Below are 14,982 nucleotides of genomic sequence, written 5' to 3'. Positions count from 1 at the left end.
TACTGTCCTGATCTGACCATCCAGGAGAGTACAAGGCACATAGTATACACATCTGTATTGAGACTCTAAAGATAGCAGAAAGTTCATTCAAAATACCAGACCAATACCTTTGAAAATATCTGCAGAAGTCACCTTGCTGAAAGGATAGTAAAGTCTGCATCTCCATCACAACCTGCCATCTTGAGACAGTGCTTCCTTTTGCTCCAGATGAAGGAGCTTAGCCAGCCTTCAAGCACCTTAATAACCTTGTTGGATAATAAAAATAGGCATCATTTGCAGTGGGTATAGCAGTCTGGGCAGGACGTTTAAATTTACAAGAGCTACCCTACCTAACCAGGAAAGAGGAAGTGGGTGGGTTACATGCACTCCCACATAAATGAAGCCGGTGGGAGACCAGCGGAATGGAAAGGGCTAAGCCATACTTTGGACACATGTTAACGACCCTAGGGGCATAGCTTCGGATTTTGCAAAGTTAATTTTATATCCTGAAAAGGTGCTGAATGATGAAATGACCTTAATCAGGCAGGGAACAGAAGTTTGGGGGTGCAATAAATGTATCACAATGTCATCTGCGTATAAGGTAATTTTGGGTCCCCTTACACCAGCGAAGATACCAGAAATTAAAGTGTTCTGCCTTACTGCTTGGGCCAGCAGCTCGATTGCAATGTCACAGGGCAGGGGGCTGACGGGGTCGCCCTGCCTGTTCCCGTAGTGGAAGGGAAACTTGTCAGATCTCAGCCGATTAGTCAGAACCGCCGCAGTCAAAGTGTTATACAGAACACTAATCTAATTCACAAAATTATCGCCTAGTCCAAATTCCTCAAGAGCATAGAAACAATACGACTACTCAACCTGGTCGAATGCTTTCTCGGCGTTGAGAGACAGCACAAGTGCTTGGTCCTCCTTAAAACTGGTTTGGTCCTCCTTGATGGCAGCACCATCTCTAGGCAAAATTTAGTTAAAGGGATAGTTAAGGTTTTTTGAAGCGGGGTCATATAAAGTAGATATCTATAGGCTGTCTGTTCCCTACCGTAATTGCTGATCAGCGCAGCTTCAGTTTGAAGAAGTAGAGTGCCGCTCCAGCCCAGGCGCTCAGCTTTGTACTGCAGTCAAGATGCAAAGCGAATTTTAAGCACCTAAAATAAGGCCCACCTAAAAAAAACCTATATCAGTTCAAGTGTACGTTATATAGAGAAAATGCACACTGCTTTACATCGCCGTCAGACTGCCCTTTCTCTTTTAGCACTACATTTTTTCAACCGTAGAACCTCCGTATCAACACAACTAATATTACAAGTGGTTTCTCCAAATTCAACACAAAATGTCACTTTTAATGAACACTGCAGTGTCAAAATTATTCAACCCCTTCATGACAAGCATCTTCAGTACCTAGTAGAGCACCCTTTTGCTGTTATGACCTGCTGCAAACGTGATGCATAGCCAGACACCAGCTTCTGGCAGCATTCCTGAGCAATCGTAGCCCATTCCTCATGGGCAAAGGTCTTCAGTTCACAAATATTCTTGGGTTTGCGTGCTGCAACCGCCTTTTTTAAATCCCACCAGAGATTTTCAATAATGATAATAATAATAATAATAAAAATACATAAACATTTTTACAGCGCCTTTCAGGGTACCCAAGGACACTTAACAAAGTGGAACAAACAAAACAATACAACAACAAAACAAGAATAAATGGATAAACAAAAAATACATATAAGATAAAGAAATAGAAAAGTTGATTGATGGGGCTGGATCTAGAGCTGATAGGCCTTTTTAAAAATATGGGTTTTTAAGTCTCTTTTGAAAGTCTCCAGAGAAGTCAGTTTGCGGGTTTCAGCTGGGAGAGTGTTCCAGAGAGTGGGGGCTGTCACACAGAGGGCTCTGTCGCTTCTGTGTGGTTTGCAGTTTGGTGAGAGGGATGGAGAGCTGGTGTGTGCCTGATGAGCGCAGCGTCCTAGACTGGGTACAGCGATGGAGGAGGTCAGACAGATATTGGGGGGCCAGAGAATGGAGAGATTTATAGGTCAGGAGGAGAATTTTGTGAGTGATGCGTGATTTAACTGTGAGCCAGTGAAGGCGGATGAGAGTGGGGGTGATGTGTTGCCAGGGCTTGGTGCTGCTGAGGACCCTGGCAGCAGAGTTCTGCACATACTGGAGCCTGTCCAGGGTTTTGGAAGGGAGCCCAGACAGGACTCCATTACATGGTCCAGTCGGGAGCTGATGAAGGCATGGATGAGGGTCTCAGCCACAGGAGATGTTTTTTAGATGGTAAAAATCTGATTTTGTCATGGATTTCAGTGTTTCCTCTAGGATTTTTTTCAGCAGCGGGGGCAGGTTCTCCGGGGAGCCGTGGCGACGTAAACAAATGACACTTGACTGCAGATTTTACTTTTATGCCCAGCATAATCCCCCTTTTTATTGAATGGCTGGCATGGAAAATGACTTTTTAAAGGCTAAATGTAAAAATAAAAAATAACAACAAAAATACAGCAATAATATAGAAAAAAATAAAACAATAAATAATAATTTCTTGATGGGGCTGTAGAATCAGTGGCAAAGTTTGCATCTCTCTCTCCTGCACCATCACTTTGATCTCCTGCTCCTTCACTCGGCTCTCCCCCTGCTGTACTCTGCTCTCCTTCACTTTGCTCCACTGCTCCTCTGTCTAATGTTACTTGTCTTATATGAGATAGATCATTTACACTCACATCACATCTGATTACAAGTGTGAACACAATTTTTTACCGAACCATCATCATTTGAGTCGGTAAAAGGCTAATGATACCTGACTAGCGTCATCTTCATCAGGTGTCTTTCTCTTCTTTGAGAAATATTTGAACAAGCTCAGCTGAAAATGCTGTCAGCAGTTACATCATGGCGTGTATATATTCGCTTAATGCTATCAATTAGTTTACTCACGTTAGCGACACTGAGTTGAGTTGGCACCGGGCCCAATTAATTAAGCTAACGATATGTTATGTAACCTTAGCTGGCCATCAATATTTTGCGAATGTCTATTGAACTTATAAAATCTATTGTAAGTTTCTTAAGCTAATAAGTCTACCTTTTTTTCCGGTGAGTTGTTGCCCTATTTTCAAGATGACACTCCTCTGACTCTCCAACCTGGTGCCTGGGTGCTTGACGTGATGTCACTTTCAAAGCTGCGCTTTCGCCAGTAATTAACGTCGATGGCACCAGTAAGTTCTTTGGGGGGGGGGGGGGGGGGGGGGGGGGAATCTACAAAGAGTATATACTGAGCAAGATAGTTATCTAGTTTACCTCAGCACTCGCGACACCCGACCCAGTGCAGGACTCTGCTGTGAAGGTGGAGATATGATGCGGCGGTGGTGTATTTGCGACAATTTAAAAAAAGAAAAAGAAGAAATTTAAAGGAGTGGCGGCTAGGATTTAGGAGTGGCGGGCCGCCACTCCTAAATGAATGTAGAGGAAACACTGGATTTTATGTTTGATTGGAAAGATAGCGTGGAATCAAGGATGACACCCAGGTTGCGGACTTCCTCGTATGGGGAGATAGTGCAGCCATCCACGTCCAGGAGAAGATCTCCAACCTTCTGGGGCAGCGCCTTGGAGGCCACAACCATGAGCTCTGTTTTATTGGTGTTTAGTTTTAGTAGGTTTGATGTCATCCAAAGTTTTATATCATGCAGGCAGTTGACGAGTGACTGTGGGGGTAGCTGGGTGGATGGTTTGGTGCAGAGATATAACTGAGTATCATCAGCATAAGAATGGAAGTTGAGACCATGTTTGAGAATTATCTGACCAATGGGGAGCATGTAGATGGTGAAGAGGAGGGGTCCAAGTACAGAGCCTTGAGGCACGCCCTGGTTGACTGGAGCTGGGGTGGAACTGGAGTCTCCAATGCTGACAGACTGTTTCCTGTTTGTTAAATAGGACTGGAACCAGGAGAGTGCTGTACCGGTGAGACCAAGGTAGTCAGATAGGCGAGTAAGGAGAATGGTGTGGGAGATTGTGTCAAAGGCTGCAGAGAAATCCAGGAGGATCAGAATACTGCCAGAATCTGCAGCGATGAGGAGGTCGTTGGTGATCTTGATGAGGGCAGTTTCTGTGCTATGGCGTGCCCTGAAGCCAGACTGAAGGAGTTCATAGAGCTCATGGTTGGACATGTGCTGATGGAGTTGGGCAGCAACTGCTCTTTCCAGGATTTTGCTTAGGAAAGGAAGGTTGGAGATCGGCCTGTAGTTATGTAAGTCATCTGTGTCCAGGCCTGGCTTCTTGAGGATGGGGGTCACTGAAGCTGTTTTGAAGGTGGACGGTACCATGCCAGATTCTAGGGATGAGTTGATAATGTCCATCATGAGGGGTCATAGGGCAGGCAGGGAAGACTTCACAAGAGTTGTTGGCATGGGGTCCAGAGAGCAGGTGGAGGCTTTTGCCTGGGAGACCAACTTAGCGACAGAAATAGAGTCCACAGGAGAGAAGGAGGAGAGAGAGCTCTGGGGCAGGCGAACAGTGGGAGGATCAGTTGTCTGTGTCTGAGGTGCATATGGTGGGGTGGTGGCAGATGCCAGGAGTTGCTGGTGAATGGTAGCCACCTTTTCCTGGAAGAAGTCTAGGAACTTAAAGCAGAGGTCAGGGGCACCAGAAAGCTGGGGGACATCACAAGGGCTAAGGAGCCGGTTAATGGTGGAGAATAACATTCTGGGGTTATTTTGCTGGTCTGCAATGAAGGTGGTGTAGTAGTTTGTTTTGGCCTTGGAGAGAGCTTTTTTATAAGACCTAACGTGGTCTTTGTAGGCTTCATGATGGACGGTGAGGCCAGATCATTTATAGAGCCTCTCCAGGCAGACCATTAGTCTTTAGGGTGCGGAGTTCAATGGTGAACCAGGGGGCAGAATGGGTAAATGAGACAGTCCGGGTTTTAAGAGGGGCAAGGGAGTCAAGACCTCAGGAGCAGCATCCAGTGAGGCGTTGAGGGGGTCAGAGGCCTGGTGGGTTTCCAGGATATTGGTCAGGGCCAGAGTGTTCACTGTCTTGATGTTACTGTATGTGATGTTTCGACTTATGCGCTGCTTGGGCACAGGGACAGGAATAGTGAAGAGGACAGCATAGTGATCAGAAACAGTGAGGTCCAGGCATTGTAGATGGGAAGGAGCTGTGCCTGTGGAGCACACCAGATCCAGTGTGTGGCCTTTGACATGGGTCGACCTTTAACATGCTGTGTGATGTTGAAGCAATCCAGGAGTGACAGGAATTCAGAGGCAAAGGGGCAGCTGGTGTAGTCCACATGGATGTTGAAATCACCAAGCAGGAGTGTAGATGTAGACATAGAGCAGGTGGAGGTGAGTAGCTCGGACAGCTCAGACAGGAAGGTGGAGGAGGCTTTTGGAGCGTCCTCTCACATCTTCCTCTCGCATCTTCCATTTTCAGTGGGTTCAAGTCAGGCGACTGTGATGGCCACTCTAGTATCTTCCAGGACTTCTTCTGAAACCAAGGAATTGAGGAATTCTATTCAGGAGGTTGAATATTTTTGAGAGTGCAGTAATCATAGAAAGTAGGATTTAGTGTTGAATTTGGATAAAATCCTTGTAATATTGGTTTTATTTAACCATTTAAATTGTTCTTGTGTGATTTGTTTATTGCAAACACTTGAAAAATGTTACATTTTGCCAATAAACCTAAAATGCAGTGGTGGTTGAATAATTTTGATTGCAACTGCACACTTGAACTGATATTGATTTTTTTAGGTGGGCGTTGTTTTAGGTGCTTAAAATTCGCGTTGCATCTGGACTCCGTTCACTGCAGTACAAACTGAACGTCTGGGCTGGAGTGGCTCTCTGCTTCTCCAAACAGGCAGCGCTGATTGGCAATTACGGTAGGGAACAGACCGACTATAGATATGTACTTTATATGACCATTCCTTTAAGTAGGGCTGTCGGCCTGTAAGAAGTGCAGATATCCAGGCATTTCCCTTTTTTTTTTTTTTTTTTTTTGGCCTTTTATGGCTTTATTGACAGCTCAGCTGAAGAGGGTGACAGGAAACAGGGTGAGAGAGGGGGAGTGACACGCAGCGAAGGGACCCAGGCTGGGAGTCGATCCCGGGTCCGCTGCAGAGCCTCAGCACATGGGATGCCAGCTCTACCAACTGAGCTAAACGGACCCCCATTTTCCTTTCTTAAGGATGAGAGAAATATTGGCCTCCCAAAGGGATTAAGATAGGATCCCATTTCAAATGACTGATCAAGCATAGACGCAGAGGGTCTAAAAGAATACTACTAAACTCACATCCAAATCCATCTGGCCCTGGAGCCTTGCCGGTAGGCATAGTTTTCAAAGCAAGTAGCGCTTCCTCTTCCTTCCTAGTAATTGGGGGATTTATTTTTGATCCTCCGTAGATTTAGGGAGTCTCAAATTTGCAAAAAAATAAAGCATAAGGGCCAGGGCATTGTCAGGCTGTTTTGAACTATATAGATTGGAATAAAATGATGCAAAGTGTTTATTAATGGTTCTAGTATTGAAATATCTAACACCATTAGAATCAGTTATAGAAACTATATTTTGAGAATCTGCCCTCTCCTTGACAAGATTAGCAAGGTATCTTCCAGACTTATCCCTAAACTCATATAGTTTCTGCCTGGCAAATTTAAGGGACTGTTCAGAGTCCTGAGTCAGAAAAGTATTCAATGCAGCACGTGCGGATAACAGTTGTTCACGCTGTTCATTCTTCCAACTACTTTTGGATGCAACAAAAGACGCAATCAGTCCACACGAGAATTTTACACATCTACCGGAGGACAGAGGGACTATCTGTGGATGGTGAGTTGATAGAGTAAAAAAATCTTGAATTCTGAAGTAAATTAGGAAGTAAACTTGTCATCTTTGAGGAGATAAGGTTGAAATCTCCAGTGCCGTGACAATGCCCTGTCCTCAGCGAGAGATTATACCAAATATAGGGAGGCATCGTCTGACAATACAAGTTGCCTATCGAACATAATAAAGCAAGAGACACCTTTGAGGAGGGGATGAAAATATAATCAATTCTGATATAGTTTTTATGTGGGGCCAAAACAAAAGTGAACTCTGAATCAGTAGGGTGAAGCTGCCTCCACACATCAGAATATTCAATAACATGACATATATTAGTGAGCAACCTCACTTGCTTAGAAGGGGGCAAAATGTCAGATTGAAGTTTGACAAAAAAAAAGAGGGTGCCAGGACGGCAGCGAGCAGAGGAAACATCTGCTAACGTGAGTGGTCCAAAAACTTTATTTTTAGCAAACTCTGTGTATACAAACAATGCTCTCAATGCTCCTGTTCATGTGTAGAGACCCTGGTGATACTACGAGCAAAGTTTCATGTTGTGGCGATCCTTATAGTATTTTTAAAAATAGCAATTTTGATGCTAGAGTAAGAGTGCCCCAGCACTCCATTGAAAATGAGCTTGCCCGAAAATGAAACTACAGTTAATCTTAAAAGTGCCTCTTTTGTCGTAATGCTTTAACACAAAGGTTTGACTTGTATACATTCACAAAAAGCCTAGGTAACATTTCGGCAATAGTTTTGCTTTAAGTCTTATACACATGTCATGTCCTGAGCTAAACACATAAACTACACTAAACAAGCACACATGTATGGAGGACCAAACCTGACATAAGAATAAATAAATACATAAATAAATAAATAAATACATTCTGAAATAAATAAATAAATGTATTAATAAATAAATGCATAAATAAATAAATGCATAAATAAATGAATAAATAAATAAATGCTGAAATAAATGTATAAATAAATAAATAAAAGTATAAATAAAAGAATAAATGCTTTTTATTTATTTCTACATTTCTGTTCACCTACATGTATTTATTTCTGTATTTCTGTTTACCTACATTTATTTTTTTCTGTATTTCTGTATTTCTGTTCACCTACATATATTTATTTCTGTATTTCTGTGTCCATATGTAAATGAGGAGGTAGGAGGTCCTAACCTAAAAAGCATTTATTCTTTTATTTATACTTTTATTTATTTATTTATACATTTATTTCAGCATGTATTTATTTCAGCATTTATTTATGCATTTATTTATTTATGCATTTATTTTTTTATACATTTATTTATTTATTTCAGCATTTATTTATGTATTTATTTATGCATTTATGCATTTATTTATTTATGTATTTATTTATTTATTTATACTTATGTCAGGTTTGGTCCTCCATACACATGTACAACAGAGAAAAACAAATTGAGGGTCTTTCCCTAAATAAACAGGGACTCTTCACCATACAAGCACATTTGAAAGTCACCAAGAGCGAACTGACGGCATATGATGAATAGCGTGCCAAGAAAACTAAAAGAGTCCTCGCTGTTTGAGTGATCGAAATAAGGTGGAAAAGAAATATTTAAGTTACGAGCAGTTGTGCCACTCGGTTAAGAAATGTTTAATATGTTCAAAATGTTCAGAGCATTCAAGAGTAGGCTACTATGACCTACCAACGTGAGTGTCAAAACTACTGCGGCTGTTGCAGAAAAAGTGTCCCAAACCAGACAAACAGAACTCCGTGCTCGGCCAAGTTATCATCCAGGAAAAGAGTCAATAGCCCTTTTTAGATAAAAAAGGCGGCACATTTGCTCCAAGGTAAGGACGGCAATAAAACAGAGGCGTAATAGTCCTCCTTTTCCAAATCCGCCTCTGAGGTAGGCGTAAACATGTGACGTGACGTGAAGCTCGAAGTTGGGCTGTGTACGTGACGAAGAATTTGTCTTCAAAATAAGAGCTTTACATTGCACCCCATTGGAGTTTAGAACTGGGTTCTAAGCAGGGGGGCTTTTAATTTGAAAGTAGTGACCGTTCTTAGCCTGCCGACACAACAACAAGCTAACACAACCAAACAGCTACAGAGATCAAGGAGACGCTAGCATCTCCTGGATCTCAGCGGCTGTCCAGTTGTTCATCTTAATATCCGCAGATGAAATGATGGACTGACTGCTGTGATCAGCTGTTTTAAAACTCCCCGGCTGTGGGTCGCACAACAGTGCAGGTCATTGACACCTCTGCCCACCTCACGCAGAGGCCGGCACATTGCCGCCTCGTTTTTAGATAGCAGGCGAGGCAGGAAATAAGTGTACCCTCCGAGACGGAAAATCGGCGGACCAAAACAGACCCCCAATTTGCCGGCCTCTGTCTAAAACCGCAGACCGAGTCGCCAAAAGGACGGGCAAAACTGTCTAAAAACGGCTAATGAAAGCGCGTACCTCCTTTCGAGGTGAAAAACCTCTATTGGAGCCTCCGTGTGTCACCTGCAGAGTAGCCGGGAACAGCATAGCATACGGCATCCCTCGCTCTAGCAGCCGCTGTTTCACCACATCGTATGCCTTGTGTTTTTTCATCACCGTTGAGGAGAAATCACTGTAAAAAGAGACCCTGGATCCGTTGTAGATTAAGCCACCATCCTGGCTGGCCTGGCGTGCTGCTTCCATAACCCTGTATTTGTCTCTGAACGCGTGGAATCGTAGCAGCAGCGACCTGGGGCCCCTGTTCGGGTCCGGTTTCGGTTCGAGAGTGCGGTGGGCTCTCTCCAGCTTTCTGTGGCCGGCCTTTATGTCAACTTTAGGACGCGAGGTTGCCATGACTCGAAAAACTCTGCCGGCTGCCCAGTCTCTGTATCCTCTGCCAAGCCGACAACCCTAATATTTAGGTGCCTACTATAGTTCTCGGCCATGTCCAAACTCTCTGTAAGGGCGCTTGACCTGCTTTTCCAGCTCCACAATCCTCGGCTTTTGTGCTGCGGCAGAGTTTTCAACTGCTATTAGCTTGTGGATAGTCTCAGCCAGAAAGCTGTGTTTTTTATCGATAACTTTTCATAATGTTGGAGGTCATTACGCTCAGAGCTTTAGCAAGGGCAGGGTGTTTAAGACTGTATTTAGTCCTATTAAGACGTGTTAAAGAGGCTTAAAAGAAATATTTTCCAGGATGCGCGTCATGCTGCAGAGGGAGAGATTTATACCAAACTCAACCAGAAGATCGATGAATTTATCCAGTTGGCAGACTATGAATGGGGAATGGCTGAGTCAGACGGTCGTGCCTCTGGATACCTCATGGACCTGATCAACTTTCTTCGGTCTACTTTCCAGGTGTTCACACACCTCCCGGTGAGTCTCGTCATCCTACTAACCTCTGACCCACTAAACCTGTCGCTTTTCTCTTGGTATTGTGGGATTGCCTTCTTGGTTTTTAGACTCATTTTAGCTGCTGTCAAATGGTTTGTGTCAGTGTTGATTGTGTTTTTGTTGAGTTAATAGGATCCTATATTTCCTATTTTCTTATGTCTTTCCATTTTTCCTTGATTCCAAACTGTCTCCTGCTGTTTTGCCACTGTATGTTCATCACATCCTTATTTAAATGTGTGCACTGTCTAAAAACAAAAATGTTTAATGTTGTGAATTTAAAGTTGAACTGATTATGTGTTGGGATTGTGATCTGTCCACATGCATGTTAAGTGTGCTGTTACCAACTCGTAGACTACCTTTTACACATGCTGACATGACACATTTGTTGATATCAAAGGTCAGTGTGAAGGTCAGTAAATGTGTGTTCTGTCCAAGATAGCTGACAGCTACAGCCTGTTCAGTGCCTGCTCTTCTCTTCAACGTCTCTTTTCATGTCTTGAATGAGTTCCAGCTTTTTTGTTTTATTTTTCAAGAATGTTTTGTGTCTTCCCGTCCACACACCCTGTTATAAACAGCTGTTACTAATTTGTTTTTCTAGCAGTGTAATTCCTTGATTAATTTGACTTGTCAAGCATGCAAGATATCTCCAGTTGAATTTACCTCCTCCTGTCCATTTATTCTTGCCACATTTCTTTTCCTGTCCTTTCCCTCTTTCCCTCCTTCCCTCCCCCTCTTCCATTTTTGGTTGGTTTGGGTGTGTCTCTGCTCAGAATAACAACAATGACCATGCGTCGATGTCGGTGAGTATTCCTGCCTGGCTGTTACAAAATTATGCTGCCATTCTACAGGCAGAGAGGAAATGAAAAGCATGCTTATGTTTGAAAGTAGAAGCTCCCCTGATCCAGACTTGTGGGTTTTTCTCTCACCTCTAACCTTTAGGATGACATTAAAGGATGTTGTTGACATTGACTTTTTAGCAACAACCACCACAGCTGAAAGCTAAAGCCAGACAGGAACGTCCTCTAATGATTGTTAGATGCTGGCCAAGAATGCTTATTCACATATCTCAACCTCTCTTTTGAAATAGTCAATCTTTTGTTCCATAAGACATGGTTTTAATAGCTAGTATTACTTCTTTACTTTCACTTCTTGTTCTCGCTTGAAATACAATTGTCACACAAGCTGTTACCAAGTTCCAGAATGTATTCCATACTCCACTTGAATCAAATGTCAGGGCATCAGGGTCCTGTGTTCAGACACCTTAAAGGGATATTCCGGCGTAAATTCAATCCATGGTCTAACACATCGTGACACCGAGTAAGACACATAATGATACATTTTCATCCTTGAGCTGCGGAACTCTACTGCACTCAGTAATCGACTCGTCAGGGCTTCCCCACAACGAGCAAGCTGCTGCAGGACAGTGGTGAGATGTGTTGTCTTTTCAATAGAAATCCGGCAAAGCTAGCAGATGTTGCCCCGAATAATGTGCATGCACCCTATTTGTACTGTTGCTGAAGTTTGCTGCTGTTCTGAGCATTGTTTGTGGCTATGAGTGGCTTTTTGATGGCGGTTACTTGTTGGAGGCACACACTGCAGTGTGTTGTTATCGTGCGGTCTTTTCTGAGGTTGCGAAAACTATATAAGCTAGCGATCGGAAAACTTGATCTCTCGAGGGGGGGTCTTACTCGGTGTCACGGAGTGTTAGACCATGGATTAAATTTACGCCGGAATATCCCTTTAATGATTACATCTCATCCACCACTGTCTGTTTGCACACATTAGACCAGTTGCATGGTTTTGTAACTTAAAGGGATATTCCGGTGTAAGTTTAATCCATGGTCTAAATCACCGTGAAACTGTGTTGGACTCCCTCTCGAGAGATCAAGTTAGCAGACCGCTAATTTATAGAGTTTTATCAACCTCAGAAACGACCGCACGACAGCAATACATTGCAGTAAATGGGTCCAAATATAAACCGCCACCAAAAAGCCACAAATAATGCTCAGAACAGCACCAAACTTCAGCAACAGTGCAAATAGGGTCTCAGCACATAGTCCGGGGCATCTAACCTCCGCTAGCTTAGCTGGATTTCTACTGAAAAGCTGACAAAATGTACCACTCTTCTGCAGCAGCTTCCTGTTGACGGGAAGTCCCGACGACTCGATTACCGAGTGCAGTAGAGTTCCGCGGCTCATGGATGAAAATGTATGATTATGACTCCATGGAAAAGCAATCAAAGTTCATATGTGTCTTACCTGCCAGTTTATAACAGTTATTATCGAGAGCGGACAGGGAGGAGAACGGAATTGAGCATTTCTAATCGCACTCGGTAATCGTCGCGTCGGGACTTCCCCGACCCGGAAGCTGATGGAGGAGAGTTGAAATCTGTTTTTAGCTACCCAATAGCTTCCCTAGCTAAGCTAGCGGAGGTTAGATGCCCCGGACTATGTGCTGAGACCCTATTTGTACTGTTGCTGAAGTTTTGTGCTGTTCTGAGCATTATTTGTGGCTTTTTGGTGGCGGTTTATATTTGGATCCATTTACTGCAGTGTATTGTTGTCGTGCGGTCGTTTCTGAGGTTGATAAACTCTGTGAATTAGCGGTCTGATAACTTGATCTCTCGAGAGGGAGTCTAACACAGTTTCACGGTGATTTAGACCATGGATTAAACTTAAACCGGAATATCCCTTTAATCGCATGCTGCATTCCAGACAACTTGGAACTCAGAAATATCCCACCCCCACGAGACAAGTACAATGGAACGCCACTTAAAGTTGGACTTCCTAATTTTAAACATCCATCTACCTTACTTCACGAGGGAGACATTTTCTGACTTCGCACAACAATAGCAGCAGCTGTAGAGAGGGGGTAGGATGTATTTGTAGACTACAGGATTTATACTAGGCTAGTGAACAGAATGTTAAGAAAACTATATGTCTGTATAAGTGCCATAAAATAAAATTTATAGTTGCATCTGTTACCTTATGTGTTGGTTATACATGGAGACTGCACTGCTGAGGGTTCACTTGTGCGAACACTTGCCAAAGCGACACCAGTTTGTCACAGTCAACCAAATTCTGGCTTAGGCCTGACATTGTGAACCTTGAGCGCTCGGAGGGAGAAGTTTGAATTTCAACTAGAAAATTCAACTTTGACTGGAATGCAACATAAAGGTTTAACTTTTGTCTTAACGGTTCAAATCCAGCAGTAGAGACAAAAATGAAACCTTACAAGCCCAGGTGTGTTCGATCTGAGCAAATTTACACTGACCAGACACTCTGTCTCTTTCTGTTAGCCTGTCTTTCTTTTCCTATGTCATCCAATTATAAGAGCTGAAGATTCCTGCTTGGTTGGGACCAGTCTGATCCTGTATCAGGTTCAGTAGTTCGTCCATTGGATATAGGACTGATCCAGATTCCGTAGTCTACATTGCTCTATTATTATGTTCAGTAGCACAAATCAGCTGGTCAGGTTGTGTAAACATTAGAAACAGAGGGCATCAAATACATGATCTCTGTGATTAACCTCAAAAGTAGATTGTAGACACCTTCACGATTGATCTTGCTCTTCATTCTTCATACAGCTGCTTTCCTGGGTTAGCCAATTACAACACCATGAATCTAGCTTATTTGAAGCGTATGGAAACTTGACAGTTGAAAGTTGTGCATCAGTTATGGGACACTTTTGGCCGCGCCAAGTCAAACCAGGTCACACTGATTAACATTTCCATTGCCAGTTTTACTGCACCAAGTTGAGCCACATCAAACCCAGGATGGACCCTCAGAGCAGGGCCAGACCATGCCTGCCCCACCTCCTAGCGGGTTGCAGTAACCTGGTTGCCAACCCATGACAACCGCCTTCTACTTATCAAACGAGACTGTGTGAGGAGACTCAACCCATTACTGTTCGGTTCTCAGTCATTTTGCAGTTTCTTGGTGAATCTTTATGGTTGAAGTTTAGTTTCTCGTAATTGTTCCTGTTCATTCTGTCAGACATCTGCAGCATTTTACTGTTTATTCTTGTTTACATTTAGCTGTTTAAAAGTTACTGCTGGTGAGAACCCATCACGACTTTCATTATGAGGAATCTATGGGAAGGGTCGTCATCAGTTTAAGACACACCTTCAAGCACGTTCCCCTTTATGTAATATAGGTGCATATCCCTGCCTCGCTGGGCTGATATGTCGAGTGAAACCGAGTCAAGCCGATCCAGAACTTTCGTCTGGAAGATCCTCATTGGTAAACAGTCCCTAAGTTAGCTAGCAGTCTATGTAGAGTCAGTATAATGCATTTCCAGCGTCAGCAGGTCTGACACCACATTTTGCATGTCTCCATCAGTGATTTGTGTTTTTCGCTATCATATCTTATCGTTGGTATGACTGATGCGCTCTTCAGTGTTTTCTTGTTTTGTTTCTTCATACAGCTCTCTATATCAATAACATTGCTTGCTGAGTGTTATTCTTGACATCACATCAACCCTGGGTTTGAGAGTGCATGAGCATCTGTGAGAATGGTTTGTGTTGATCTGTTGTTCTGTCCTGTTTAACACTATTAGTAATTTAAAGATGCATTCAGAGTTACTGTTCACACTTCAAACTCTTGAGAAGTTAAAATGTATCCCCTTACAAAAGCAGTTGAAATACTAACTATTCTAATTAGCCTTGAAGTGATCCATGTGTGTAGTTATTGATTGTGCCTAACCTGCACGCGTTGGGCTATCTGTGGTTTTTGTTTTATGTGTGAGGGTTTTTAAGGAACACACGTTGGCAGATTAACAGCTGAATTAATGCTCTCATAGCTTTCAGTGAGAAATTGATATATTATCGTTTG

The 14,982-nt window shown here is 43.1% G+C and overlaps 1 protein-coding gene across 4 annotated transcripts in view; it reads left to right on the top strand.

Moving 5' to 3' along the window:
* Positions 1-14,982, top strand: part of exoc6 (exocyst complex component 6) — a 125,987-nt gene that overhangs the window by 77,489 nt on the left and 33,516 nt on the right. For 2 of the 4 annotated variants that reach the window (XM_030399347.1, XM_030399346.1), the window contains exons 19-20: positions 9,953-10,132; positions 10,921-10,950. In XM_030399347.1, coding sequence (XP_030255207.1) covers positions 9,953-10,132; positions 10,921-10,950 — 210 coding nt within the window. The remainder of the gene's footprint in view (positions 1-9,952; positions 10,133-10,920; positions 10,951-14,982) is intronic. The other 2 variants (XM_030399349.1, XM_030399348.1) reach the window with 1 other exon arrangement.

This window comes from Sparus aurata, chromosome 20 (assembly GCF_900880675.1).
Source record: "Sparus aurata chromosome 20, fSpaAur1.1, whole genome shotgun sequence".
NCBI lineage: Eukaryota > Metazoa > Chordata > Actinopteri > Spariformes > Sparidae > Sparus > Sparus aurata.
This window is presented reverse-complemented; position numbering and strand designations above follow the sequence as displayed.